This window comes from Cataglyphis hispanica, chromosome 6 (assembly GCF_021464435.1).
Source record: "Cataglyphis hispanica isolate Lineage 1 chromosome 6, ULB_Chis1_1.0, whole genome shotgun sequence".
Taxonomy (NCBI): Eukaryota; Metazoa; Arthropoda; class Insecta; order Hymenoptera; family Formicidae; genus Cataglyphis; species Cataglyphis hispanica.
In genome coordinates, this window is record NC_065959.1 from 269,796 (window position 1) to 293,588 (window position 23,793).

General features: G+C 31.8%; 6 protein-coding genes across 16 annotated transcripts in view; 4 read left to right on the plus strand and 2 right to left on the minus strand.

The window, feature by feature from the left end:
* Positions 1–4,022, minus strand: part of LOC126850389 (dynactin subunit 1) — a 121,608-nt gene extending 117,586 nt beyond the window's left edge. For 2 of the 4 annotated variants that reach the window (XM_050593303.1, XM_050593302.1), the window contains exons 1-7: positions 3,913–4,022; positions 3,204–3,607; positions 2,736–2,890; positions 2,375–2,407; positions 2,159–2,218; positions 1,327–1,474; positions 733–795 (exon numbers count right to left, since the gene is read on the minus strand). In XM_050593303.1, coding sequence (XP_050449260.1) covers positions 733–795; positions 1,327–1,474; positions 2,159–2,218; positions 2,375–2,407; positions 2,736–2,890; positions 3,204–3,371 — 627 coding nt within the window. In that variant the 5' untranslated portion in view covers positions 3,372–3,607; positions 3,913–4,022. The remainder of the gene's footprint in view (positions 1–732; positions 796–1,326; positions 1,475–2,158; positions 2,219–2,374; positions 2,408–2,735; positions 2,891–3,203; positions 3,608–3,912) is intronic. The other 2 variants (XM_050593304.1, XM_050593305.1) reach the window with 2 other exon arrangements.
* Positions 4,023–4,033: 11 nt separating this feature from the next.
* Positions 4,034–7,328, plus strand: LOC126850407 (nuclear inhibitor of protein phosphatase 1). 2 transcript variants are annotated; one of them, XM_050593378.1, is made up of 7 exons: positions 4,034–4,210; positions 4,351–4,411; positions 4,529–4,682; positions 4,910–5,130; positions 5,223–5,426; positions 5,535–5,917; positions 7,205–7,328. In XM_050593378.1, the coding sequence occupies exons 1-6, from the start codon at positions 4,182–4,184 to the stop codon at positions 5,901–5,903; spliced, it is 1,038 nt and encodes a 345-aa protein (XP_050449335.1). In that variant the 5' UTR covers positions 4,034–4,181; the 3' UTR covers positions 5,904–5,917; positions 7,205–7,328. The 2 variants fall into 2 exon arrangements, with proteins under 2 accessions (XP_050449335.1, XP_050449334.1); XM_050593377.1 differs by lacking the exon at positions 7,205–7,328 and having other exon boundaries at positions 5,535–6,408.
* LOC126850402 (tubulin alpha chain-like) overlaps positions 6,921–23,793 on the minus strand; it is a 28,584-nt gene continuing 11,711 nt past the window's right edge. For 2 of the 4 annotated variants that reach the window (XM_050593366.1, XM_050593367.1), the window contains 4 exons: positions 9,013–9,232; positions 8,567–8,868; positions 7,650–8,231; positions 6,921–7,421 (listed from right to left, as the gene is read on the minus strand). In XM_050593366.1, the coding sequence (XP_050449323.1) occupies positions 7,182–7,421; positions 7,650–8,231; positions 8,567–8,868; positions 9,013–9,217 (1,329 nt within the window). In that variant the 5' untranslated portion in view covers positions 9,218–9,232 and the 3' untranslated portion in view covers positions 6,921–7,181. Of the gene's footprint in view, positions 7,422–7,649; positions 8,232–8,566; positions 8,869–9,012; positions 9,233–12,295; positions 12,320–12,472; positions 12,563–23,793 lie in introns of those variants that run through there. The other 2 variants (XM_050593365.1, XM_050593364.1) reach the window with 2 other exon arrangements.
* On the plus strand, positions 9,663–14,926 carry LOC126850412 (coiled-coil domain-containing protein 142). The gene is made up of 13 exons (XM_050593382.1): positions 9,663–10,652; positions 10,735–10,955; positions 11,167–11,299; positions 11,455–11,597; positions 11,766–11,953; positions 12,165–12,356; positions 12,463–12,602; positions 12,812–13,096; positions 13,187–13,303; positions 13,615–13,768; positions 13,954–14,071; positions 14,260–14,447; positions 14,681–14,926. Exons 1-13 carry the CDS (start codon positions 10,482–10,484, stop codon positions 14,815–14,817), a joined length of 2,187 nt encoding a protein of 728 aa, XP_050449339.1. The 5' UTR covers positions 9,663–10,481; the 3' UTR covers positions 14,818–14,926.
* LOC126850393 (chorion peroxidase) lies at positions 15,096–20,281 on the plus strand. 4 transcript variants are annotated; one of them, XM_050593317.1, is made up of 6 exons: positions 15,096–15,386; positions 16,000–16,311; positions 16,606–17,061; positions 17,331–17,883; positions 18,064–19,162; positions 19,407–20,281. In XM_050593317.1, the coding sequence occupies exons 2-6, from the start codon at positions 16,178–16,180 to the stop codon at positions 19,589–19,591; spliced, it is 2,427 nt and encodes an 808-aa protein (XP_050449274.1). In that variant the 5' UTR covers positions 15,096–15,386; positions 16,000–16,177; the 3' UTR covers positions 19,592–20,281. The 4 variants fall into 4 exon arrangements, with proteins under 4 accessions (XP_050449274.1, XP_050449275.1, XP_050449278.1 ...); XM_050593318.1 differs by having other exon boundaries at positions 15,096–15,299; XM_050593321.1 differs by having other exon boundaries at positions 15,096–15,299; positions 16,074–16,311.
* Positions 21,226–23,011, plus strand: LOC126850408 (ubiquitin-like domain-containing CTD phosphatase 1). The gene is made up of 2 exons (XM_050593379.1): positions 21,226–21,440; positions 21,815–23,011. Exons 1-2 carry the CDS (start codon positions 21,281–21,283, stop codon positions 22,645–22,647), a joined length of 993 nt encoding a protein of 330 aa, XP_050449336.1. The 5' UTR covers positions 21,226–21,280; the 3' UTR covers positions 22,648–23,011.

The window sequence follows — 23,793 nt, forward strand, 5'->3', positions numbered from 1 at the left end:
AGATTAGTTATGACAGCAAACACCAACAAGCTACACTGAATACTCTATTAGTACTAACAAATATATATATATATAGGAAAACCCACAGCTGATATATTGAATCATATGTTGTATAAAACATTTACACAGGATATACTAAAGTCAGAGCTATTTCTCATTCATTTCATCGACTATTTCATGTATTACATCCTAATGATTGGCACATGTATCATTTGCATTCCCATTCTAGATAAATTAATTCTTAACAAATATATAATTCTGAGAGAGAATCATCATTAATCAGGCAAAGTTACATCACTGTAGTATGTTGTTAAAAAAATTTTCCCCATAGTATACTAAGTATTATTATTCTTATACTTGCAACACATATATAAATGTTGATGATGTTCAATTTTTAACTGCGCAAGGAAGGGTAACATACGACATGATACTGAATGCCCCTTCCCACTATAAATCATAAACTATCCAAATATCGTAGAACTCAGTTAATGAAGCTGATGTTAAACACAATAATGCTGAAAAGATGTGGCAAAGAATAATACGAAATCAAGTCTGTAATCCACTAAGAAGGGCGTATCCGTTGCAAAGGTGCTATGATGTTAATTTGTTATAAAAAAATTTGTTACAATGCTTTATGATGGATAAACAGCTAATATGAGAAAGAACAAGATATTAGAGAGGTGATATATATATTAAAAAATTGAGATATTACAATTAATGAATATTAATTACATTATTGTGATCATCTTGGGCCTTTGGCTTTTTGCCGGGAGGCGAGCTCGTGCTAGGGGACTTCTGAAACACGTACGTGCATTCCCATATGAATCATTCTGTGTCAACAGAGTCCTCTGACTTGCTTTCACACATATTTTTCAATCTTTTTTTCTGTTCTTTCTTAGAATTTGCTACCTATAATTCTACCTCATATATTTCCAAGCACACTTTCCAGTCATAATAAAACGTATACGTGCACAATTGCTTTTGACTGATATATCACTGGGTCATAGAATAGGATTCTTTGCACAAGAATATGAGAAACATACAAATAATCGAAAAACCTAGAGAGTTCAAAATGTCAGAAACTGTTTGTTAGTTAAAAACAATAAAAGTATATCACAAAAATAACAGATAATTTGTTCATAAGAATTACACTACTTATTGTATGTATATCATGCTTTAAATCTTTTTAGATCATGTTTCTTTTAATGAACAGATCTTTTCTGCTCTTGCAGTCCAACATAAAAATAATTTATAAATACAATCTTATACACTATTATAAATATAATCTTTTTCTTGTTATCATAGCTTACAGTAGTTATGTCTTACCTCAATAAATGAGGCACGCTTTGAAGCTGAAGTTGGTGCTGGAATTGATGACTCGCCGCCATCTCTACGTTCATGCAGTGATCCAGTTAGACTTTCTGTGCTTGGAGCACTTAATAATGTTCTACTTCCAGTCAAGGATAATCGAGAACTGTAAAAAATAATATAAAACATTTACAATATATATATTTAACATCATATACTATTTTTTTTGATAATAATATAGAGCTAGAGGCTATAAGCTAGAGGCTAACTGCAAATTGTTATAGAAAATTAAGTTTACATTGCTGATATTAAAATAAAAAAGCAAAAAGAATAAAAATTTGTACTTAAAATAAAAATAAAAAAATAAATACATATAAATCACAAAATCGTACACATACATATAAATCACAAAATCGTCAAATATTTTGTGATAATTTTCACACAAATTATACATTACAAAAATTTTTGAAACCTTATAGAAATCATGTTTAAAAATATATCTTATGAAAGTGCAGTTTAAATGTGCCAAGAAATTGGCAAATAAGTTCAATCAGTTAATATTCAGCAATATAATGTTTATATCATAATAATAGAAGGGCAACAAATATAATTATTTACTAGCTTAAAAAAATTACATATATAAATGTAAAAGCTTCAAAAAAGCATATTGGCAACTTGCTTGTGCTCCAAAGCTGCAAAAGATCTTAAATGATAGAATGCAGTTGACATTTTGAAGTATATCATTATAAAACAATTACGATTTTCAAAATATCCAAATAAGCACAGTAGCGACAAAAAATATACTGCTGACAAATACTTTTGCCAAAATTTTAGTTAACAATGATCTTACCCAGAAAGCTTGTCAGATTGCTGACGAGTAACATTCGCAGGAGATGTTTTTCTCCGCACACTTTTATGAGCAGCATATACATTTTAAAAATTTATTAATCATATACTCGACTATTTATTAATTTATATAAAGAATATTAGAAATTTTTAAATGCACGGAGGAAGAAAATAATCGTTCTTTTTAACCCTCGACATTATTATATAATGTAAAACTTACGCTGTAGGTTCATTCCTTCGACGCATACTAATGCTAGCATGAAAATTATGAAATAATGATTCCGTAAATTTCATTCGGTTAGCTTAACAATGATAACTATTTTTAAAGCAAATAAATTAAGCATTGTTTAATCAACAGCTAATTTTAAATATTTTACTCCAAATGTATTAAAATACTATAATACTCTCTCTTATAGACATTTATATTGAATTATAGAGCTAGCATATATGACTAGCAATATTTATAGTTTATTGTTACATTTGTTACAGAAAAATTATAATACACATATTTTTTATAAAGATTAATTTTTTTAAATGTGTATCTAAAATTTTTTAATGCAATTGTCTCTAGGAATGCTTACCTATTTAGGCGACTCCTCGCTCTAGCAGCACTGTCATCTGGTGTTGTGGCACTGCTACCTGCTGATGATGGGCTGATAGGCTCTGTCCTATTACCAGCCTCATCCAGCAAAATAAGTTGAGTTTGGCGCGCAAACATGCCATGATTTTCTGCACACTGCGGTCATAGAGATAAACAATTAAGATATATCTTATTCTTCATTAGCAAACAAATTAAGTTGTTTTGAATAATAAAATAAATCTATCATGCATGTATGATAAATAAAATAAATATTTTTTTATTTATTACATTATATTGATTTATGTAGGCGAAATTGGAACCTATTAACATAATTTTATGTACATCATACATAATATATGTATTTAAATTTCTAAAGAACGAGAGAGATCAATCCTTTTACTAGACGAATCAATATTCATCATTGATAATACATCGAAAGTTGATATATTGACTGGCAATATTAATTCACCTTGAAATACATCTGGCCCTTGACAGTGCCGTTGTTTTTCCCTTTCGGCTCGTCGAGTATCACGCCGATCCATTTGCCTGATGCAAAGGCCGGGTGACCGACGTAGGCTATCACGCCTTGACATTCCTTCACAGGTACCTCGACACGTTGACCGATTTTGAATGACATCTCCGTCAACCGTGACTCGTCCCAGATAGACACATCAGCTGTTTACTAACCTTTGCGTACGAGTCTTTCTGTTTCACTAAGCTCCGTTTCGTCACAATCGCGCGGACGAATATTTGGAAACAATATAATCGTGTCGAGTATCGACGAGTTGCTACATACGAGCTCTTTTAAGAAGTTAAGACGTATATCGTTTGTATCACGTTGTCATTGATATCTCACCGACAATTGTTGTACTTCTGCTTGAACAGGTTAACAAATATATGGATTGAGTCTCTTTTAAATTTTATAGTAATAATAGAGAAAAATAGATTAATCAACACTTTCGTATCTTTTTTTATACACTTGTTGCATTTTTAAAATAAAGCAAATATTTAAAACTCTTTTGACAAAAGAGAAACAAATTGTGGGAAAGTATTGAGAATATTTTATAGAGCTAAAGAGGAATGAATTTTACTGATATACCATCAAATGAAAAAAATACATAGATTAGATTAAAAAAAGAAGAAAAAGAAATGTACAAATCAATAAAATACAATTTTACCCTATAAAGTCGCCGATGACACTCTACATTCTACGATTCTACAAGAGGAACCACTGCCACTTTCGGGGACAGAGAGAGATGGCGCACGGTGAAAATCGTCCTCTCCTTTTCTAAAAAGAGGGGGAAGTCGAGCATATCCCAAATTTTATCTGCGCGCGCATGTATGTGTGTGTATAATTCGTAAGTGTGTCTGTCGCTCTATTATTCGGGTATAGTTGTGGATAGTTGAGAAAACCGGAGAAAACAAATTGTTGCGCAAGTGAACGACAATGGCTAATCACTACGAGGTTCCAAATTGGTATGTTTACTGTTTAATAAATTCTCGAAAAATTCAGGGATTTGCATCAGGCGTTTACGCAATTGCGCGTCCTGATTTTTGTCGCAAAAAGGTAGAGATGTCCAACATATACGTTGTATATACGTTGTATCCCTTTCCAGGGCCGGGAAGCCACCGGTAGGATTGCATCTGGATGTACTGAAGAATGATAAATTGATACAGGTATAATACATTGCATTAATCGTGTGTAACTCCAATAACATGTGACTTCATGAGAGTTCTGTCATGTCTCAAATGTGTACACATTATTGATACTCATCACATAAATATATATTGCAGAAACTTATGGTGGATGAGAAGAAATGTTATTTATTTGGACGCAACCAACAGCTGAATGATTTTTGCATCGATCATGCATCTTGTTCTCGGGTTCATGCAGCTCTTGTTTATCACAAACATCTAAATCGGGCATTTCTAGTTGATTTGGGAAGCAGTGAGTATATAATTTATATTAGTGTCAGTATGCATTTTTTTCTTTTTTAAGAAATATCTTTTCATAAAATTTAAATGCCAAATGCTTATCTTTTTCAATTAACAACAACTAATAAAGCCTAGCATTTAAAGAAAAAGATATTGTTATTATTATTTCAATAATTCTATTTATAAAGAATTTAATTTCTTGCTAAGATATTTTATAAAGATTTTTCAATGACTTTTCAGCACATGGTACCTTTATTGGAAATTTACGTTTAGAAGCCCACAAACCGACTCAATTACCTATTGATAGTACATTTCACTTTGGAGCATCTACTCGATATTATATAATTAGAGAAAGACCTCAGACTGGTGCCAGACCTATCATCGAAGAACTAGAGAAATTATCCGAGGATATTGATGCCGGTGGTTTGTTGGGTCTACCAGAAACTGAAACAGAACTTGATGTACGTGTTAAAAGTTTGACTATATAAGAAATTTTTTAAACTCTTTTACTAATATATATATGATCTAATTTTATAATTCTCTTTTTTTTTAGAATTTAACAGAATTTAATACAGCTCATAATCGACGGATCTCTATGCTTGGCATAACAGATGATGAGATGCACAAACCAACGCGTAAGCGAAAGAAAAAGGGAATCACTTTCAACGATGACGAAGAGGTGATTAATCCAGAAGATGTCGATCCATCAGTTGGGAGGTTTCGTAATCTTATACAAACGACAGTTGTTCCTAGCAAGGTATGCGTGATGATCTCGTACGATTACAAAAAAGGAAACGAAGCATTGTGTAATTATAAAACGGATTTATAATCTTTACGAAAAACGTATGTTTTTTTTTTGTTGCAGAGAATGCGTATGGAAGGAGGTCTCATATCATTGTTGGAAGATCACAATCCTCTAAAGCATATGCAACCTACGTCCACCACTCCTCATCTCTATCACGATCTACCTCCTGAACAATTTACGCCGTCCTCGATGTCCATTAATCCGTTCTCCACGGCTCTCACGTCGCTAACATCGCGGCTCGGTATTGCATTACCCAATCCGGCACCCGAAGTGGAGATGACTCCAAATCAAGTACAAACAGAAGTACAAGCACATGTACCGGAGCATCTACCGAGTACAACAGAGCCGCGGACGATGGAGCCGAAGAAGAAGAAATATGCCAAAGAGGCATGGCCTGGAAAAAAACCAATACCAACGCTCCTTGTATAATAGAAAAAATAACGGTTCGTATACATAATTATAGTTCTATTATCGATTTTTTGAGAAAAATATTAATCTCACAGGAATTGTTCATACTTTATGAATTCGCGTATGACTTCCTGTCAAGTTTGTTATATTTTTGACGATAATAACATCTTGTCCCATGTCACACGAATCGTAAAATATTATAAAAAGACTATCTTTATTAAAATATTTAATAATATTGCTCATTATTTCACTTTATAGCTGATTATATTCGAAGCTTTATGGCAAATGTGTAAAAAAAATTTATATTTGATTTAAAGAATGCAAATTTGTGTAGTAAAGTGTAGTAATCATTTATTATTACAATAGATGTAGTTGATTAAAACTGACGATAATGTTCAATGAGCACTCTAAAGTTGTCATATAATATGATAATTAGAGCAGCTTAATTAGCGATAAAATTGAACTTCATATTTAAATTTTACGAGCTAAGTTCTATGAGTCTACTCGCGTAATTTATTTACTTTATTAGCAACGCGACAGCAACTATCAATAGTAACAAAATTACTTAATATTTACTTCATTAAATATTTTTGTTATTATAATGAATTTTTGTTATTATATGATTATGAAATTATTTTATACCCAATCTTAGCATTGTCATCCCTGGATAATTAATAAGCAATTTAATAATTATTTAATAATAGAATTGTTATGTAATGTATTGCATTTGTGCGATAAACTTCAGCATAATTTTCTGTATACTATTATTGCTCCAAGTGCAATGAATTTGATGTAAATAGTTATAAAGAAAAAAATTTCGTTGACATACTTTTATAAATATGTGAGTACCAAAAAAGAAATGTTAATAGAAGAATGAAAGTGTATGTTACATATATATACATATATATATATATATATATATATATATATATATATATATATATATATTATTCTGATTCAGTAAAAGAAATTTTTGGTACAAAACTTGATTGTGTTTACATGTTCGTTCTATATATGTACTTTTTCCACAGCAGATGAATTGACTTGTAGAATGTAATTATATATATATAAATTTTTTTTGTATGCTACAAGAACTTTTACAAAAAATACTCGTCTATAAAAATAAAAGTAGGTGCGGTGACAATATAATACGAAAATAAACAACATTTTTGTCTTTGCACAAAAAATTTAACGTAAAGTGTAATGGACATTTTTTTATGTAATAATTTTTGCTTAGTCGTCGGGCAGCGAAAAAATACACATGCTGGCTTATTGAAAGATTCTCTAAAAATGCGCGTATTAATATTCCAATGGTGTGTCAGGTGTTGATGGCGATTCGAGGGCGACTTCCTCGTAATCTCTTTCGAGTGCTGCGAGATCTTCGCGCGCCTCTGCGAATTCGAGTTCCTCCATGCCTTCTCCTACGTACCAGTGAACAAACGCCCGCTTATTATACATTAAATCGAATTTGTGATTAAGCTTGGCCCATGCTTCTTCTATAGCGGTTGTATTGGACAACATGGAGACAGCTCGCTGAACCTATGAACGTGTAATTCCAATATATTACGAAAATAACTATTATGTTAGAAGTTTGTAAATTATAAATACAAAATTCTATAATCACGATTTGAAATATAGTCTAGATTTTTAAGATATAAATATATAAATATATCTAAAAATTTAATATATATTTTTTTATTTAAAAAGTTGCGTGTGTAAATTAATATTTTAAATTAAAGCCTCCCTCTTCGAAAAAAACAACGATACCTTTGCGAGATCACCGCCTGGCACGGCCGTGGGCGGCTGATAATTGATTCCAACTTTGAAACCAGTCGGGCACCAGTCGACAAAGCGGATGCAACTCTTGCCTTTCATGGCGGCGATCGCCGCGTTGACGTCCTTAGGCACGACATCACCACGGTACAGGAGGCAGCAGGCCATGTATTTGCCTTCGCGCGGATCGCATTTGACCATCTGATTGTTAGCCTCGAAACATTCGGAGGTGATCTCCGCAACTGACATACCCTCGTGAAACGCTTTTTCGGCCGACACTACCGGGGCATAGGTTGCCAAAGGAAAGTGTATACGGGGATAAGGCACCAAATTCGTTTGGAACTCGGTCAAGTCGACATTCAGGGCGCCGTCGAATCTCAAAGATGCGGTGATGGACGACACAACTTGACTGATCAGCCGGTTCAGATTTGCGTATAAGGGTCGCTCGATGCCGAGTTTACGCCGACAAATGTCATAGATCGCCTCATTGTCCACCATGAAGGCGCAATCGGAATGACTGATTGTCGTATGTGTCGTTAATACCGCATTATAAGGCTCTACCACGGCCGTAGATACCTGAAAAAATGTGACAATATTTTTTTGAAAAAATCGTATTATACAATCTTCTCAAATACATATGGTAAATTTTGTTTTGTAAAGGTATATATTTTTTATTTTAAATGCAGATTTTGGCTTTAATAAATTGCTTAAATTGCTTTCTGCATGATTTTCATCTCTATTAATTTTAATTCTCTTATAAAAGAAGTATTCAGAAATTAGAAAGAGAAAGATGATAGTCTTTTTAGAATCAATTTTAATAATTTTAATTTATGTTTCAGATAAGAGAAAGATTATAAAATTAAAGAAATTTTTTTTTGCGAAAATTAATAAATTAACTTTTTTGAACTCACTTGTGGTGCCGGATATATGACGAATTCCAACTTGCTCTTCTTGCCGTAATCGTCGGACAGTCTCTCCATAAGCAAGGATGTGAAACCTGATCCTGTGCCGCCTCCGAACGAGTGGAAAACGAAGAAGCCTTGTAGACCGGTACACTGATCAGTCAATCTACGTACTCTGTCCATCACCGATTCGATCACCTCGCTCCCGATGGAATAGTGACCGCGAGCGTAATTATTCGCGGCATCCTCCTTACCAGTAATTAATTGTTCCGGATGGTACAACTGTTTGTATGTTCCCATTCGAATTTCATCTAGAAACATAACAATTTTCAGCATGTAAAAATTGATATGTTTAAAATATATGTATATAAATGTATTGTTATATATACTGATAAAAAAAGAAAGAAAGCTGTGACGTTTTTATTCTAATATTTATAATTTTATCGAACACTGACCGACAACAGTTGGCTCGAGATCGACCATCACGGCGCGCGGTACCATCTTGCCGGAACTCGTCTCGTTGAAGAAGGTGTTGAAGCAATCATTTGTACCGGAGACTTTATCGGATGGCATAGTTCCGTCCGGCTGGATTCCGTGTTCCAAGCAATACAGCTCCCAGCAGGAATTGCCCATCTGAACGCCCGCTTGGCCTACGTGCATTGATATACATTCGCGCTAAAGAGAGAAAAAAAATGCATTTTTATTGATTATAAAAGCTTGATAATGTATGGCACGAGATACATCTCTACTTTTCACGGTTTAGAATTATTCAGAGAGCGTAATTTTATCTTCTCATACCATTTTGATATGTTTCTAATTAATTTTTCTCTTGATGTTACACGGTAAAAATTTGGATAAATCGTCAAATAAAAATTTTAATTAAATCTTCAATTTAAACACGACAAATTTGGAAGCCGGCCATGAGCTGCCCTAGAAAAAAAACACTGTGACAATTTATATTTTTATTGCCCTGGTAACCGTTATGATTGAGTTTCAGAGGAATCAAAATTTAATATTTTTTTCTTAGAGTGTGAAGTTGTATTAAATGAAAAATTTTAGAATAATTTAAATAAGTTTAGAATGTTTTTAAACATTCGATATAATATCCAAATACATATTGTTATGTAATATTATGCAGAACTTTGGTATTTTAACGCCGTTTTATTTTGCACTTCGATATTTTCAATTGAAAGTTATTCAAGTTAAATTCAGCGAATTTTATCAAATTTTCCTAAATATAAAATGGTAAAATTTTGTCGGTTTACACGAAATCTGCTTTTGACAAATTTGGGTATCCGAATAATTGAAGAAACCGCTCATTTCTCTTTTAAAGCATGCTGAGTGCTATATATATATTCTGATTGACATGCGTCATATAGATGTATCCGTGGCAACTAAGAACGCATGGTGCAACACTTGCTATCTGCAACCGAAAAGTGACAGTAGTTATCTCGAAAATAGAACAAGATATCGTCGAAGAAATTATGTGACAAAAGTTGAGAAATATTTTTTCGAAATAATGATTGCAAGCCACAATATATAATTTCTCACCCTCTCTCTATATATAATTACATATACAATTGTACAGAAATCATTTTCTTACGACCAATTTTGTACTTATTATAGCTTTTTTTACATGATCAACTTATATAGCATTAATTTTCACTGCCCAACGTGATTTTGTAAAAGTGATGTGTAATCAATTCATCGATCAAGATCTCTTAATCAGATAAAAAAAGATTTGCGAAGAGATAATTCACTTAAATAAATATTGAAAACGCAATCTCGTGCACGAAATAGGATTAATTAATGGGATTATCTCAACATAATCTTAAGAACGCTAACGCTTAAGAAAATCTTTGAATAAGTGCCGACTCAGAAGAAAAAAATATCATTAAGGATATCCCGGTGCAATCAGCGACGCATGGATACTAATTACAGAGCAAATATCGCAAAGTGGCTGCCGCTTTATGATGACCTCCTTGACCAATGGCTAGTGGATGCTTCTCTTCTAGACAAGAAAATCGGAAAGCTCGCAGGATGCATAGCTTTAATCATCGAGGACTTGACAGAGGCTCGGGCTTGCGATCTGGAGGTCCGAATTAAAAAGTCTTAAATATTTTAAAATGTAATATCTATCAAAGTGCTTATAATTAATTGCTTGGTGCGCTTTACAGGTGTTCGAAGAAGTGATAGAAAACTTGGAGGAATTAATAAAAAATTATGAATTGATATGCAAGTCGGGGGAGTTAAGCAACCATGTGATATATAAATATAAAATGAATCATCTGTCTTTAATATTAAAGCGCAAGCTCAATGTGGTCGCGAAATTTACCCAAGATTTAATTACTGATATAGTCGATTATAAAAGTGAAGAAAATATAAGAATAGTGTTTAGGTAAAAACTTCAAAAATAATTTTTCTATTATACCAATTATATCACACTCTCTTTAGTTCGATTACTTTAATTTTATTACTTTGCACTTAAATATATAGTGGAATTAATTTTCTGTTATTTTTCCGCGGAGCTTTTATTTTCAAGATAGATTTAGCGATATTTAAGAAATTCTACGATATTGCCAGATAATGATATAATTAGCAAATTGCAGATTAGTAAATGCTTACAACAGCATGCTCGATATGGATCGAAACGTATCGGACGCATCTGTCAATGTGTTCTACAACGATTGCCCGTCCATGTTGGAGCCGTTGAAAAAAATTTCCGTGACCAGAATATTGCAAGCGAGTAGTTTAACGCGTTTTATTTGTTATCTTAATTTTATTAACAAAATACGCAAAATATTTAGGAATTATATTTTCTTTTCTTAGATTATTAAATTTAATATATTTTTTAGCATATCGATTTTGGCAAATTTTTCTAACATTAATAATTTTAGATATTAGCGAAAAACAGAGCGGAGGAATCATGTCACGAACTTATCGATTGTCTTTTAGCAAATTACGAACCTCGTGAAAAAATGGAGTCATCTACAACGAATGACGTAGACGTTTCAGAAAACTCCAGCATCGAGATTTACCGGTTTGTGCGCAGTCATAATTAAATATGCTAATATCACTTATCAGATCTCTATACATATCTAATTATTATTAGATAGATCAATAATATTTATAAATATAATTGTATAATTTATAATCATATCAGATATATTTTTATATACATTATTATATACATTTTTCAAATTATTAGTGCTCTTACGAGGCATTTAACGCCACCAATCGTAAGTGCGACATCGACATCCGAAATAGAGACATCCAATATCGAAAGCGTGCAGACAATTGTAAATACGCAGAATGAGCAGGTCCTTAAACTTTTAAATATTGTGCAAGAGATCTCACCACAACTGCTTGGCACGGATGCTTTAAAAATCTGCAAGGGTAATTTTTATTCAAAGACCATTTTTCAATGTTTTTATACATATTATGTAAAAATAAAATTTAACAGCATAGAAAGCAATGCATCAATAAACAGCATAGAAAACAATGTATCAATAATATAAATCAATATCTGTATGATTGCTTATACAGAGCAATCATACAGATATTGATTATATAGTAGATACTAATACATGTATATATTATTTATTAGGTGAAACAAGATTAAGAGGCAGCGCGATAAAGAAAGTAAAAAACTACTATCAGGAGGTTGCATGGGGTGCATTGTCCAGTATTTTGGATCATGTGATACTGTGGTGGTCCCGAGAAGCCCTTGCAACTCACCACAGTCATGGTGCTCAGCATCTCAAGGATTGGTTGCGACAATTCATTCAAGGAAACGAAAGTAAAAAAAAATTTTCTTATATTTCGAAGAAAACATTTTTTTCGCGTTTATCTAACAAATCGAGAAAAAAAATATATTCTGTTATATATTTATTTCAAAATTTTAGTTCCACCTACAGTCAGATCAGCATTGCAGACTTTATGCGACGCACTTGGATATTACACAACTATCACTGCCTGGGATCAAATGTTTAGACTAGCTTATACCTCGGCTTTCGAATGCCGTTCAAAACCATCGTCGATGGAGGTTGATATCTTATCTGGAAATTTTTAAATTGAATTTCAAGGAAATATTATTTATTCGTTACAACGTATTGACAAATGGCTTAAATTATAATATAAATAGAAAAAGAAAAAAGGAAAAGAATGATTCTTTTTTTCTGCTCATTATATTTAAAAAATGACAAATGATAAATAATAAATGATAAAAATGATAAGTAATTGGCATTCTTGTAGGGAACCGATACGGGTCAAATGTTCGTTGAAGTGTTCCATTCGTTAGTTACCCTCAGCAACGAATGCGAGATCGGCGGCGAATGGGTGATAGGTGCGCCCTTGATAGAGTTGCCATTATCAGAGCAGATCGTTGTGCTACATAGGATGGATCATTCAGTGCACACAGCGAGGTTGTGGGCTATTCAGGAGGCCAAAATTATAGCCCATACCTGGGACCTTGATGTGTTTTTCTTGCTGGTTAAGGGTGACATAGTAAACTGCCTTGAAGAGTTATCTTATCTCAAGGTATTCCTCTCTTTATTGTTTTTTTTTTTTTTTTAATAAATAATATGAAAAATACATTATCATATTTATCTTTTTTATGGCTGATTTTAGCTCGCCGATCACACAACTGCATTGTCTTCGGATTCTATTAGCGTTCAAGTATATGTGTGTACGAAGATGCGGGCGAAAATCGTTTCCGAAGTCAAGGCGAATATTGAATTGCTTCAGGTATATGTTTCGATTTTTAATACAAAGAAATAGAAAATATTTTTTTATTAATAATTCTCATCTTTATTTATCTAACAATTTTCACTTCGTAAAGAAGATTATCCTATATATTCTACTTATATCTTAAAACTTTTAAATATATATACTTATACTATAAAGTATAAAATGATTAATATTATATTATAAAATAAACCGGATTTATTAAAAGTCTCTCCGAGAGAGAAATAATTCCTCTGCGAGAGACAAAAATTTTAGCTCAAATTTGCTATATAAAAAACTGCAGGCGATTTTAGATTTCTTCGTTTTTGTAGATTTGTCCCGTTAAATGTATCGACACGCTTGCCAAGATTTGTCGCGTAATCAGTCTCGCGAATTTGCATATGTGCTTTCCACAATCGAATTATTGGAGAAGGAACAGCAGCGTACCTCCGGTCACTGCCAGTCTTTATGTGGAAGCTTATTTTGGTATATTTTTCTTATTTTATACTATATATTGAGTAAAATATTTTATTATATATAAAAAATGTTGTTAAAGATATCATATGAGTTATGAGTTTTATCGCATATTATTGTCAAGCGCTTTAAAGATGCGTTAATTTTACATACATACCAAATATATTATTACATATATATCATTATATATTTTACAGAAAAGGTATTGCTACCAGTGTTGGAAGTAATAGAGGATCACGAAACATCAAACATGATTCTACGAATAATGTGCGAGGCATGGCTCGATTATATCTATCTGCATCGCATTAAGTTTAGGTAAATTTACTTGACATCTCAATTGAAATTATTTGTGAAACAATATAAAAACAATATGTAGAAATAAAATCCGCACGTGTTCTCTACACTTACTAAGATTAATATAATATAATATACAAATTTTTGATTTATACATATATGCTTCTTCGTGTTGTACATTTTACTAATGAATGAAAATAAATTTCTAGCGAATATGGGGCATATCAATTGTTGACGGATTTCGCGCACGTATCGACATGGGTTACAGAATGTTCGATCATTTCGCAAAACGTCCGGAATCACTTGTTGAAGAATGAGGTCTTGCGCCGTTGCGAGGGCGTTGGACGACTTCTCTTGAGACACCCGGGCGAAGCTATCGCTATGCGTAAACGATTAGGTGATTGTATATAAAATTTATTTAGAATATTTATTTTTTTCATATTTTTTTATTCTATTCCGAATATATATTGCGTTATATTCAGATGTTAAAGTTTACTTGGAGTATTTCTTTTACATCAAGAAATTTGTAATTATTTAAAACATTCTTTAGTTAATATGATCGTAATTTAAATTTATCATTTTTTCAAAGAAAAGTATATAAATTTTAAATACTGCTATTTTACTTTTCAGCTCGGAGAACGAACGAGCACGGGTCGCCTGAATCTCCAAATCTAGAATGTATGCCAGCCGAAATGTACGTTCCGAATCAAGAACAATGGCTTGAATTGCGCGCTCCTAAGCGATACAATTTTTGCTGTACGGAATAAAAAAAAATAAACGATAAATATCGATGTTCTAACTGTTACATATATTTTTTTAAAATTATTTTCAAATTATTTGAATGCACAAAAATTTGTTGTATTAAAAATATTTTTTAGCGTGTTGTTTTGATTCCGTGAAATATTTTTGAAATATTAGGATATCTCTTCTACGCATTCAATTTTTAACAAAAAATTTATTAGTCGTTGATCATATAACTTATATTCTCGAGAAGCCCGACACAAGACGGAAACCTTTTTCATGATCCGAGACGATATAGTATTACATTACCTAGGTACGGGACGGTGGCGAGAAAATCAACGCAATAACTGTGCACGACTGAGTCGTTCTTGACAGTCAAATATTCGCCGTTCATTGTCAACGTTAAATAGCGTATTATAATAATTAATTTAATTTTTTAATGAAAAGCGTAAACAATAGAAAGTGTCAAGTAAAGTCATACAAAATCATACAAAGTGAAAACAAAAATGTGAAGACGAGAGAGAATCTGTTATATTATATATGTATATATATATATATATATATATATATATATATATATACATATATAAAAAGAGTACATAGACATTTTAATTAACTTTATTACTTCTGAAAGCTGCTTAATGAAAAGTAATATCGTTCATTGGATTGCATATAATAAACATATTGTTATAAAATCACTTATATGATTATTCTATAATTTACGTTGTGTTTTATTGTTTACATGCAGAATAATGTATATAATTTTTATTAATCTCAAGTATGATACGTAATCGCTTGCATAAGTCACACAGAAGTGCAGCTTGTCGCACCGCAAAATAAAAATGCGACAAGGCTACTCATGTTTCATTCCAGACTGTCGATTCTCGATTCGACCACTTTATGTAACCAGTCTGGTTGTCTATGCGAACGCGCGAACAATCTCAGGGGCTGAAGCTTATTTTAAATCCTCTTTTTTACATGCAGATAAAAAAATTGCACACGTTCTGTATATATCGTCGTGTCGATGAGAAAAAATTCTATATGTATCATACTTAAGTACATGCCTAAAAAATTTTGTAAATAACTAAGATTCGTTAAAATTTCAATAATTACATTTATTGTTCTCAAATCTATTAGTCTTTGAACGTTTTTTGTGAAATTTTTCATAAAAAGATTACTCTAAACAAAATTTGCATTTAATGATATAGTGTTGTAATTATTTATACGAGAGACTTGTGTTAACTGTATAAAGTGATTTATATATGGAAGATCAAATTACCAGATGAGAAGAATCTGAAGAGCCTCGCCTATCAATCGCCAAAAACAGAAATCTATATCTGTTTGTTGTCTAAACATCTTCCGCATCTGCATTTCTGTGCAACGAAAATGCGTGGTATTACAGAAAGAACGCCTTTAAGAAGACATTTGGATTCACCCGACTACGTCGAATTCGCCAGTCTCTTAAGGACTCGAAGAACGCGAATACGACAATTCCAATGTTGTGTTTGTGGTATCCTAATGTAAGTCTGCATCTATTTTTATATGAAATTTTAAAAAATTGAATAAAATTTTATTTTATACTTTTATATTACTTTAGAGAGTTATATTTTATTTATACAAGACTGCATAGAATTTTAATATGAAATTTTAATGTGAAATTCGCTATAAGAAAAAACAGAAAGTCATAATAATTAAGAATAAAAAATAAAAAATACATACCAAGAAAATATTCAAAACTATAGGATTTTTAAATTTGTTAAGCCATGTCAGTTGTTGATTATATTTTGTAATCCGACTTGTTTGCGATTTTGCAGAGTGGTTTTCACCATGGCTCTGGTAGTATCCATCAGCTATTCCATCAGTCATACTAATTCCACCTATCCCATGATCGACAACGTAACATCCTCCGGAAATTTAGGTAGTATTCTGAGAGGATCGTTAGCATCCACATTTGGATCCGCCACGCACGCATCCTTCAGCAGTACTATCAGTGCCATAGCCGAACCCAACTACATTCCGATACAAAAAGCGAACATCGATACTTCAACGAAGAATCTCAGTCGACATGAATATATGGAAGGACTACGAGCCGGCGAGCAAGCGATGAAGAAACGTTTGTTCGCGGATAGGATTGCCGCAAAGTCACCGTTGCCATCTCCGTCCCCAGAATCTAGGCATCGCTATGCAGTGAGCACGCATTCTAACGTTAGTGCTTTTGCTTTAGCAGCGATAGGTGAAATCGCAGCGACAAGAACAATTGAGAATATGAGGTGAGTGATAGTTCTATATAAATGTCATAAAATATTATATTACCTTCTAATTTTTTTTTAAAGAAAACGTTCAAAATGAAATAGCTCTGCGTTATCTATTTTGCCTATTATAGCCTGTATATAAATTAAAATCTTAATTTTCTTAATAAATCTTAATTATATAAAGCAATTATTTATATTAACAATTAAAATTATTAAAAGTTGATTTTTATAACATTTTGAATTAATTATAATATAAGAGAAGTTTTATAAATATTTTTCTGTTCAAGATCCATCCAAGATGAATCTTCGGCGATCGGTACTTTCTTTGACAGCGATTGGGTGCCGAAAAGCATATGCAAACAATATTTCGATCACTCCTGCAAAATCGGCAAATACAGAACTGTTGACGGTAGCTGCAATCGACCGAGGGGATGGGGTTCCAGTATGACACCTTTCAGAAGAGTTTTGACACCAGATTACGCTGACGGGATCAACTCTCCTCGGAAAGCGCGGTCAGGAAAAGAGTTGCCTTCTGCCAGAGAAGTCAGTCTGAAAATACACAAACCTTCAGCCAGCAGCAATCCGTCCTTCACGGTGATGCTGGCTGTATTCGGTCAGTTTCTAGATCACGACATTACAGCCACCGCGCTCAGTCAGGGTATTAACGGGAGTTCGATAGCGTGCTGTTCAGTCTCAAAAGAACAACATCCCGAATGTTTCCCCATTCGAATCGGAACTGGCGACCCTTTGCACGACCTGCATAATAGAACTTGCATGGACTTCGTAAGATCGGCACCAGCTCCGCGATGCGAACTTGGTCCCAGAGAACAGCTTAATCAAGTAATTAGATCGCATTCTTTCTCCTTTAAAAAGAGCAAAAAATTACGAAATATTTTCTAGATAAATCTTTTTAGATTTATAAAATTCTAGAAACTGATTTTCTTATTTGATATCAATTTAAAAATAATTCAAGTCAATGATGAGACTATATAAAGATTTAACAAATAATATTGCATGTAGGTCAGCGCGTTCATCGACGGTTCAGCCATTTATGGTTCGAACAATGAAATCACTCGTAATCTACGCGAGTTCAGCGGCGGTCGTTTGAAGATGCAGCTCACCCCCGATAATAGAACCTTATTACCGGCAAGTACGAATCCTAATGACGGCTGTAACCGAGAAGCTGAGCGACGTCATGGCCGTTATTGCTTCGCCGCGGGTGACGCTAGAGCAAATGAGAATCTGCACTTAACTACAATGCATCTTCTCTGGGCGCGGCAGCACAACAGAATCGCGGATGAATTGTCCAAAGTCAATCCCGCTTGGAGTGACGAAGTGCTCTTTCAGGAAACGCGACGCATCGTTGGCGCTCAACTGCAACACATCACTTATCGCGAGTTTTTACCCATCATCGTAGGCAATGAAATGATGAAAAAATACGATTTGAAACCTCTTGGTTCAGGCTATAAGAAACAGACGTACGATCCAAATGACCTGGAGAACGATCCGACGATAGCTAATCACTTTGCGAGCGCGGCTTTTCGTTTTGCACACACTTTATTACCAGGATTGATGAGAATGACAGACGCAGAGAAAGGTACATCATCGTATGTGGAACTACACAGGATGCTTTTCAATCCGTACAGCCTCTACGCCGAAAACGGCATTAAACGTTCAGTTAACTCGGCCACGACCAACGTCATTCAAAAATACTCTACGCATGTCACTTCGCAGCTGACCAGTAATCTCTTTGAGGATCCTGTAGCCAATTTCACAATACCTTGCGGCCTTGATCTGGTGTCTTTGAACATTCAACGTGGCCGGGATCACGGATTACCGGGATACACTGTGTGGCGGGAATATTGCGGATTAGGAAAAGTGGAAACCTTTGATGACCTCGAAGGGTATTTGAATCATCAGGATCTGGAACAAATATCGATGCTTTACGAATCGGTTGACGATATAGATGTGTATACCGGCGCGTTGTCGGAAATTCCGGAGTCGGACAGCTTGGTTGGACCTACATTTACATGTTTGATCATTGACCAATTCGCACGTCTGCAGAAGGGAGATCGTTTCTGGTATGAGTACGCCGAGCAACCATATCCCTTTACAGAAGGTAAATTTTATTGATGTTGATAAAGTTTGCTTCTACGATGTTTAATTAGTATAATTTCATTTAGAAAAGAATATACATGCGTTAAAAATATCAAATATTAAATAATATATAGTTAAGTTTTTAAAATAACAAATATTTCTTATAATCTTTGATATTTATAAAAATGTATTATGTCGAAATTTGTTTTGTTAAATCAAAATGCAACAAGAATTGAATTATGTGTACATACTTGCGAAAATTTCAGAACAACTCGTGGAGTTACGCAAGAGTTCATTGGCCAAAATAATATGCGATTGTTCTGACGGAATTACACATGCTCAGATGGAATTAATGCATTCTGTTGGACCTGATAATCCTATGGTATCCTGCAAAGATATACCAGAACCTTCCTTTACATTATGGAAGGAAAACATCTCACTTCCAATTTAACATCATCGATAGAAAAAAATCGATAAATAAAATGATAAAAAATCTGGACAAATCAAAATTTTATAAATATAATAAAATGCAAATTTTATAAATATAATAAATTCTGAGAATTATTCACTCTAACGAGTACAACTTAAATGATTTTCACTTTGATTTTAACGTTAACCCTCAAAAAAGAATTAATTAGGACGAATTAGGCAATGCGATAAATGAACATATTGTATAAAAATCATAAGAAAATTTAGACTTATACTCCAATTTATCTAAAAAGCAATCTTCGCAAATAAATTTTGCATAAGAATTATATTTATATATAAACATTCTATACATTTCTAAGTTTGGAAACTTTTATTATTTTTTCATCTATCTAATCCTATAAGTCTCGCTATACAAATCAAGAACTAAATAAGAAATATCGAATAAAATAAATATAAAACGAAAGGATTAGTTAAAGCATGTTTAACATTTTTTTTATTTTTCACTTTTAAGTGAATATATACTTCTGCATAAATTAAAATATCTCTTCAAACATTTTTAGTATCATGTTAACGCTGAAAAAAGATTGTTGTAACTATTTTATAACATAGATTTTTAAAATATATTAATATTTGATACACCAACACCAATTTCGTTAAATTTTCGTCATTCAAAGATTTTAAGAATTCAAACATTAGAGCCTGTATCTGTAAATAAATAATTGATAAAATAAGTTGCAATATAAAAACCGATCAGAATAATTATGCAAAATTTCCATTATAATAATATTAACAAAAGTAATATGCCAGTGTATCAAAATATATTTATATACTTTAAAAAATTTATTTTTATTGATATTATATACATATATTATGTATATAAATTATTCTGACAAATGTAAGTCCAATTTTGAATATTTGGAGAAAAAAATTAGATCAGTTCTTATCGTATATCATAATTAAATCGTAAATCACATAATAACAAATATCACAATCACACAATTACAAATGAATATATACTTCATTTGCTTTTGTAAAAGCTTTAGATCGTTTGCTTAATAAATAATCTATTATATATTCGAATAATTTTATTGGAAAAATGATATATAAAACAAGTAAAAATTGTTTTGTTGATGCAATAGCTACATTTTCCTTCTCTTCTTAATTCAAAAATTTTCCATCTAAAAGCTCCAATAAAATTTAAATAATTATCGCAACTGATTAAAAAATCATTTTCATGAACAATATGCGATTATTATAATTTTTTTTTCATTAATATTTAGAAAAAAATAAACAATACATTTTATTTTTAATTTTAAGAATAACGAAAAAGTTTATCTTGCTTTCTAAAAGGAAATATAAAACGAAAACATTTTTATTTTATTAAAACACCTCTATACTGTTTATATATAAATGTATAATTTTTTTAACACAATATTTCTCCGATTCTATTAACTAATATGCAATATCCGCAGAAAAGATACGCGGTAAGTTTTTCATATGATATTTTGTTGATATGATTTTAAGGCAAAGTGATATAAAATATATTACTAATATTTTATGAAATATTTAATTTTATCACGAGTCTATTTATAATCGGACAAAAGATTTTCAGATAAATATGACATTGTCGATAATGCAGTTGCAAATGGATGTATATTCTTTTCTAAGCTTGTGATGTATCCGTTTCATTTATACGGTTAGAAAAGCGAGGATGGAGAGCGAATTAAGAATTGTGGTGAAATGGAGCGGAAAAGAATACGATATTCTCGATATTCAAGAAGAGGATACTGTGCTTACTCTGAAAGAACGTATACATAGAGAAACGGGTGTTCGTCCCGAGCGTCAAAAGCTGTTAAATCTCAAATTTAAAGGTTATGTTGTGAAAATTGTTTTCTGATTTTTCGTCTGATAAATAACTGTTGGTGCATAATTTCAATAACATAATTTAATTCCAAATTTGTTTACCATGTTTAAATGTAGTCAAATATGTTACTATTAATCATTAAATTTTAGTTATGTTTTATATCATTATTAATTAAAGAAATTGACACAATTATTTATGTATAATTTCAGAAAAACTTTATTATACGATATCTGAAATTTATAACATTCTATTTCTCTTAAAATAACTCTTTTCATATTAATTATTATTGTTTATGATTAGAAAGATTGATAAAAATAATCTGATATGGAATAATTTAAATATACAATTTTCAAAAATGCCTATAAAAACTCTTTTCTTTAGGCAAAGCAGTACAAGATGAGGATATAATTGGCAAATTAAATTTGAAACCTGGTTTCAAACTGATGTTGATGGGTTCACGTGAGGAAGATATTGCAGAGGCCAGTCAAGCGCCAGAGAATGTACCTGAAGTGATTAATGATTTAGATATAGAGGAAGAGGAAGTAGAGATCGAAAAGGCTGAAATAAATCTACGTAAAATCCAAATACGTATTGATCGCTATGTGATTACAGAACTGAATCCTCTGAGGGAAGGTAAGAAGCTCCTTGTTCTTGATATAGACTATACTTTGTTTGATCATAGATCAGTGGCAGAAAGTGGAGCGCAATTAATGCGTCCATATCTCCATGAATTCTTGACGCGTGCTTATAAAAATTACGACATAGTCATCTGGTCGGCAACTAGTATGAGGTGGATTAACGAAAAGATGAAACTGTTGGGAGTTTCAAATCATCCAAACTATAAAATAGCTTTTCACCTAGATGTCCTTGCTATGATCACTGTTCACACACCGAAATATGGCGTCGTCGGGGTAAAACCACTGGGCATTATCTGGGGAAAGTACAAACAATTTTCTGCGAGAAATACAATAATGTTTGATGATATCAGACGAAATTTCATAATGAATCCGCAATCAGGATTGAGAATAAAACCTTTTAAACACGCTCACACCAGCAGAGTCAAAGATTTTGAATTACTGAAGTTATCAAGATATTTGGAATTAATAGCAGAAGTAGATGATTTTCAAATCCTTAATCATAGAAAATGGGAAGAATATAAACCTAAGAAGAGCGACCAAATGAATGAACAAACTAGCAGCGATGAGAAAAGCTAAGTATTGATAAATCTAAATTTTTTTTTTTTTTTCCCAATGAAAACCAGTAAAAAATATAGAAATTGATACAAAGATGGAATATAAAATGTTTTGAAGACTGTACATAATGAAAGGAACATATGAAAAGATTTCCATTTGTCAGTTATTTTAAAATTACGACTAAGCAGCCAGACTACAAGACTGTTCTATACATTCTGGTTGAGCATGATTTTTTTTGCAAGCGAATTTATAATGCGTGATATATTAAACTCTTTGAAAATACACGTATTTTCCCATATTTCTGTATATTTGTGATGTATTTATCGATTTATTGTACATGTATAAGAGCCATTTGAATAAAGCGCACGAATGCTCAATACAAGAATGCAATGATATAACATATTTAAGTCCGCATATCATATGTGCAAAACATGTTCGCATATTCTCCATATACATGTATATCTCGTAAATATAAATATCGACCAACTTTGAGATTTATGCAGCGCGAAAGATTTAATTCTTTACTTATTATTATATAATGTATTCCACTCATTAATACATAATATGTTTCTCGTTATAAATCGCAATTTCTATCTTAGACATACTTTAGTAAATTATATTTGGAAAATTAAAAAATTTTTATACGCCAAATTTAGCATTTAAACTATTTAATAAAATACTGTTTCCATTTCCATAAAAATATTATGAAGGAGAATGTATAAAATATACATGAAAAATATACATGAAGATTGTAAGCTTATTTATTCGAAAATTCGATTTTTAATCCCGATGTCTATCTTTAGAATTTTTTTTATATCTATCAAGCTTATATGATAAACATGTTTTATAGATATATTTGCGATCAAAACTTTTATATATATATATATATATATATATATATATATATATATATATATATATATATAGATTTATATTAATATAAGTCTAATTGGTTCTTAATGAATCTTTTTTTCTCAAATTTGCTTATATATAAATGTATTTCTGTGTGAATGCAATTAAAAAAACATTATGTTTTAAATTATGTTATAAAAAAAGATATCTAAGATAGTTATCTCTCATAGTATTATATACAAGATATATTTATAAATTTCTTTTTACATCTACATATATATGATACAAAGCATTAGTATGTTGAAGATTAGTATA

Excerpts from the sequence above, each read along its gene's own strand:
- LOC126850407 (XM_050593378.1), top strand. The coding sequence starts at position 4,182 with ATGGCTAATCACTACGAGGTTCCAAATTG. Across the intron at positions 4,211-4,350 it reads CACTACGAGGTTCCAAATTG|GGCCGGGAAGCCACCGGTAG; the intron begins GTATGTTTACTG and ends ATCCCTTTCCAG. Across the intron at positions 5,427-5,534 it reads CGACAGTTGTTCCTAGCAAG|AGAATGCGTATGGAAGGAGG; the intron begins GTATGCGTGATG and ends TTTTTGTTGCAG.
- LOC126850412 (XM_050593382.1), top strand. The coding sequence starts at position 10,482 with ATGGATACTAATTACAGAGCAAATATCGCAAAGTGGCTGCCGCTTTAT. Across the intron at positions 11,954-12,164 it reads TGCTTTAAAAATCTGCAAGG|GTGAAACAAGATTAAGAGGC; the intron begins GTAATTTTTATT and ends ATTATTTATTAG. Across the intron at positions 14,448-14,680 it reads CGCTATGCGTAAACGATTAG|CTCGGAGAACGAACGAGCAC; the intron begins GTGATTGTATAT and ends TTTACTTTTCAG.
- LOC126850393 (XM_050593317.1), top strand. The coding sequence starts at position 16,178 with ATGCGTGGTATTACAGAAAGAACGCCTTTAAGAAGACATTTGGATTCA. Across the intron at positions 16,312-16,605 it reads TGTGTTTGTGGTATCCTAAT|AGTGGTTTTCACCATGGCTC; the intron begins GTAAGTCTGCAT and ends GCGATTTTGCAG. Across the intron at positions 17,062-17,330 it reads AGAACAATTGAGAATATGAG|ATCCATCCAAGATGAATCTT; the intron begins GTGAGTGATAGT and ends TTTCTGTTCAAG.
- LOC126850408 (XM_050593379.1), top strand. The coding sequence starts at position 21,281 with ATGGAGAGCGAATTAAGAATTGTGGTGAAATGGAGCGGAAAAGAATAC. Across the intron at positions 21,441-21,814 it reads GTTAAATCTCAAATTTAAAG|GCAAAGCAGTACAAGATGAG; the intron begins GTTATGTTGTGA and ends TCTTTTCTTTAG.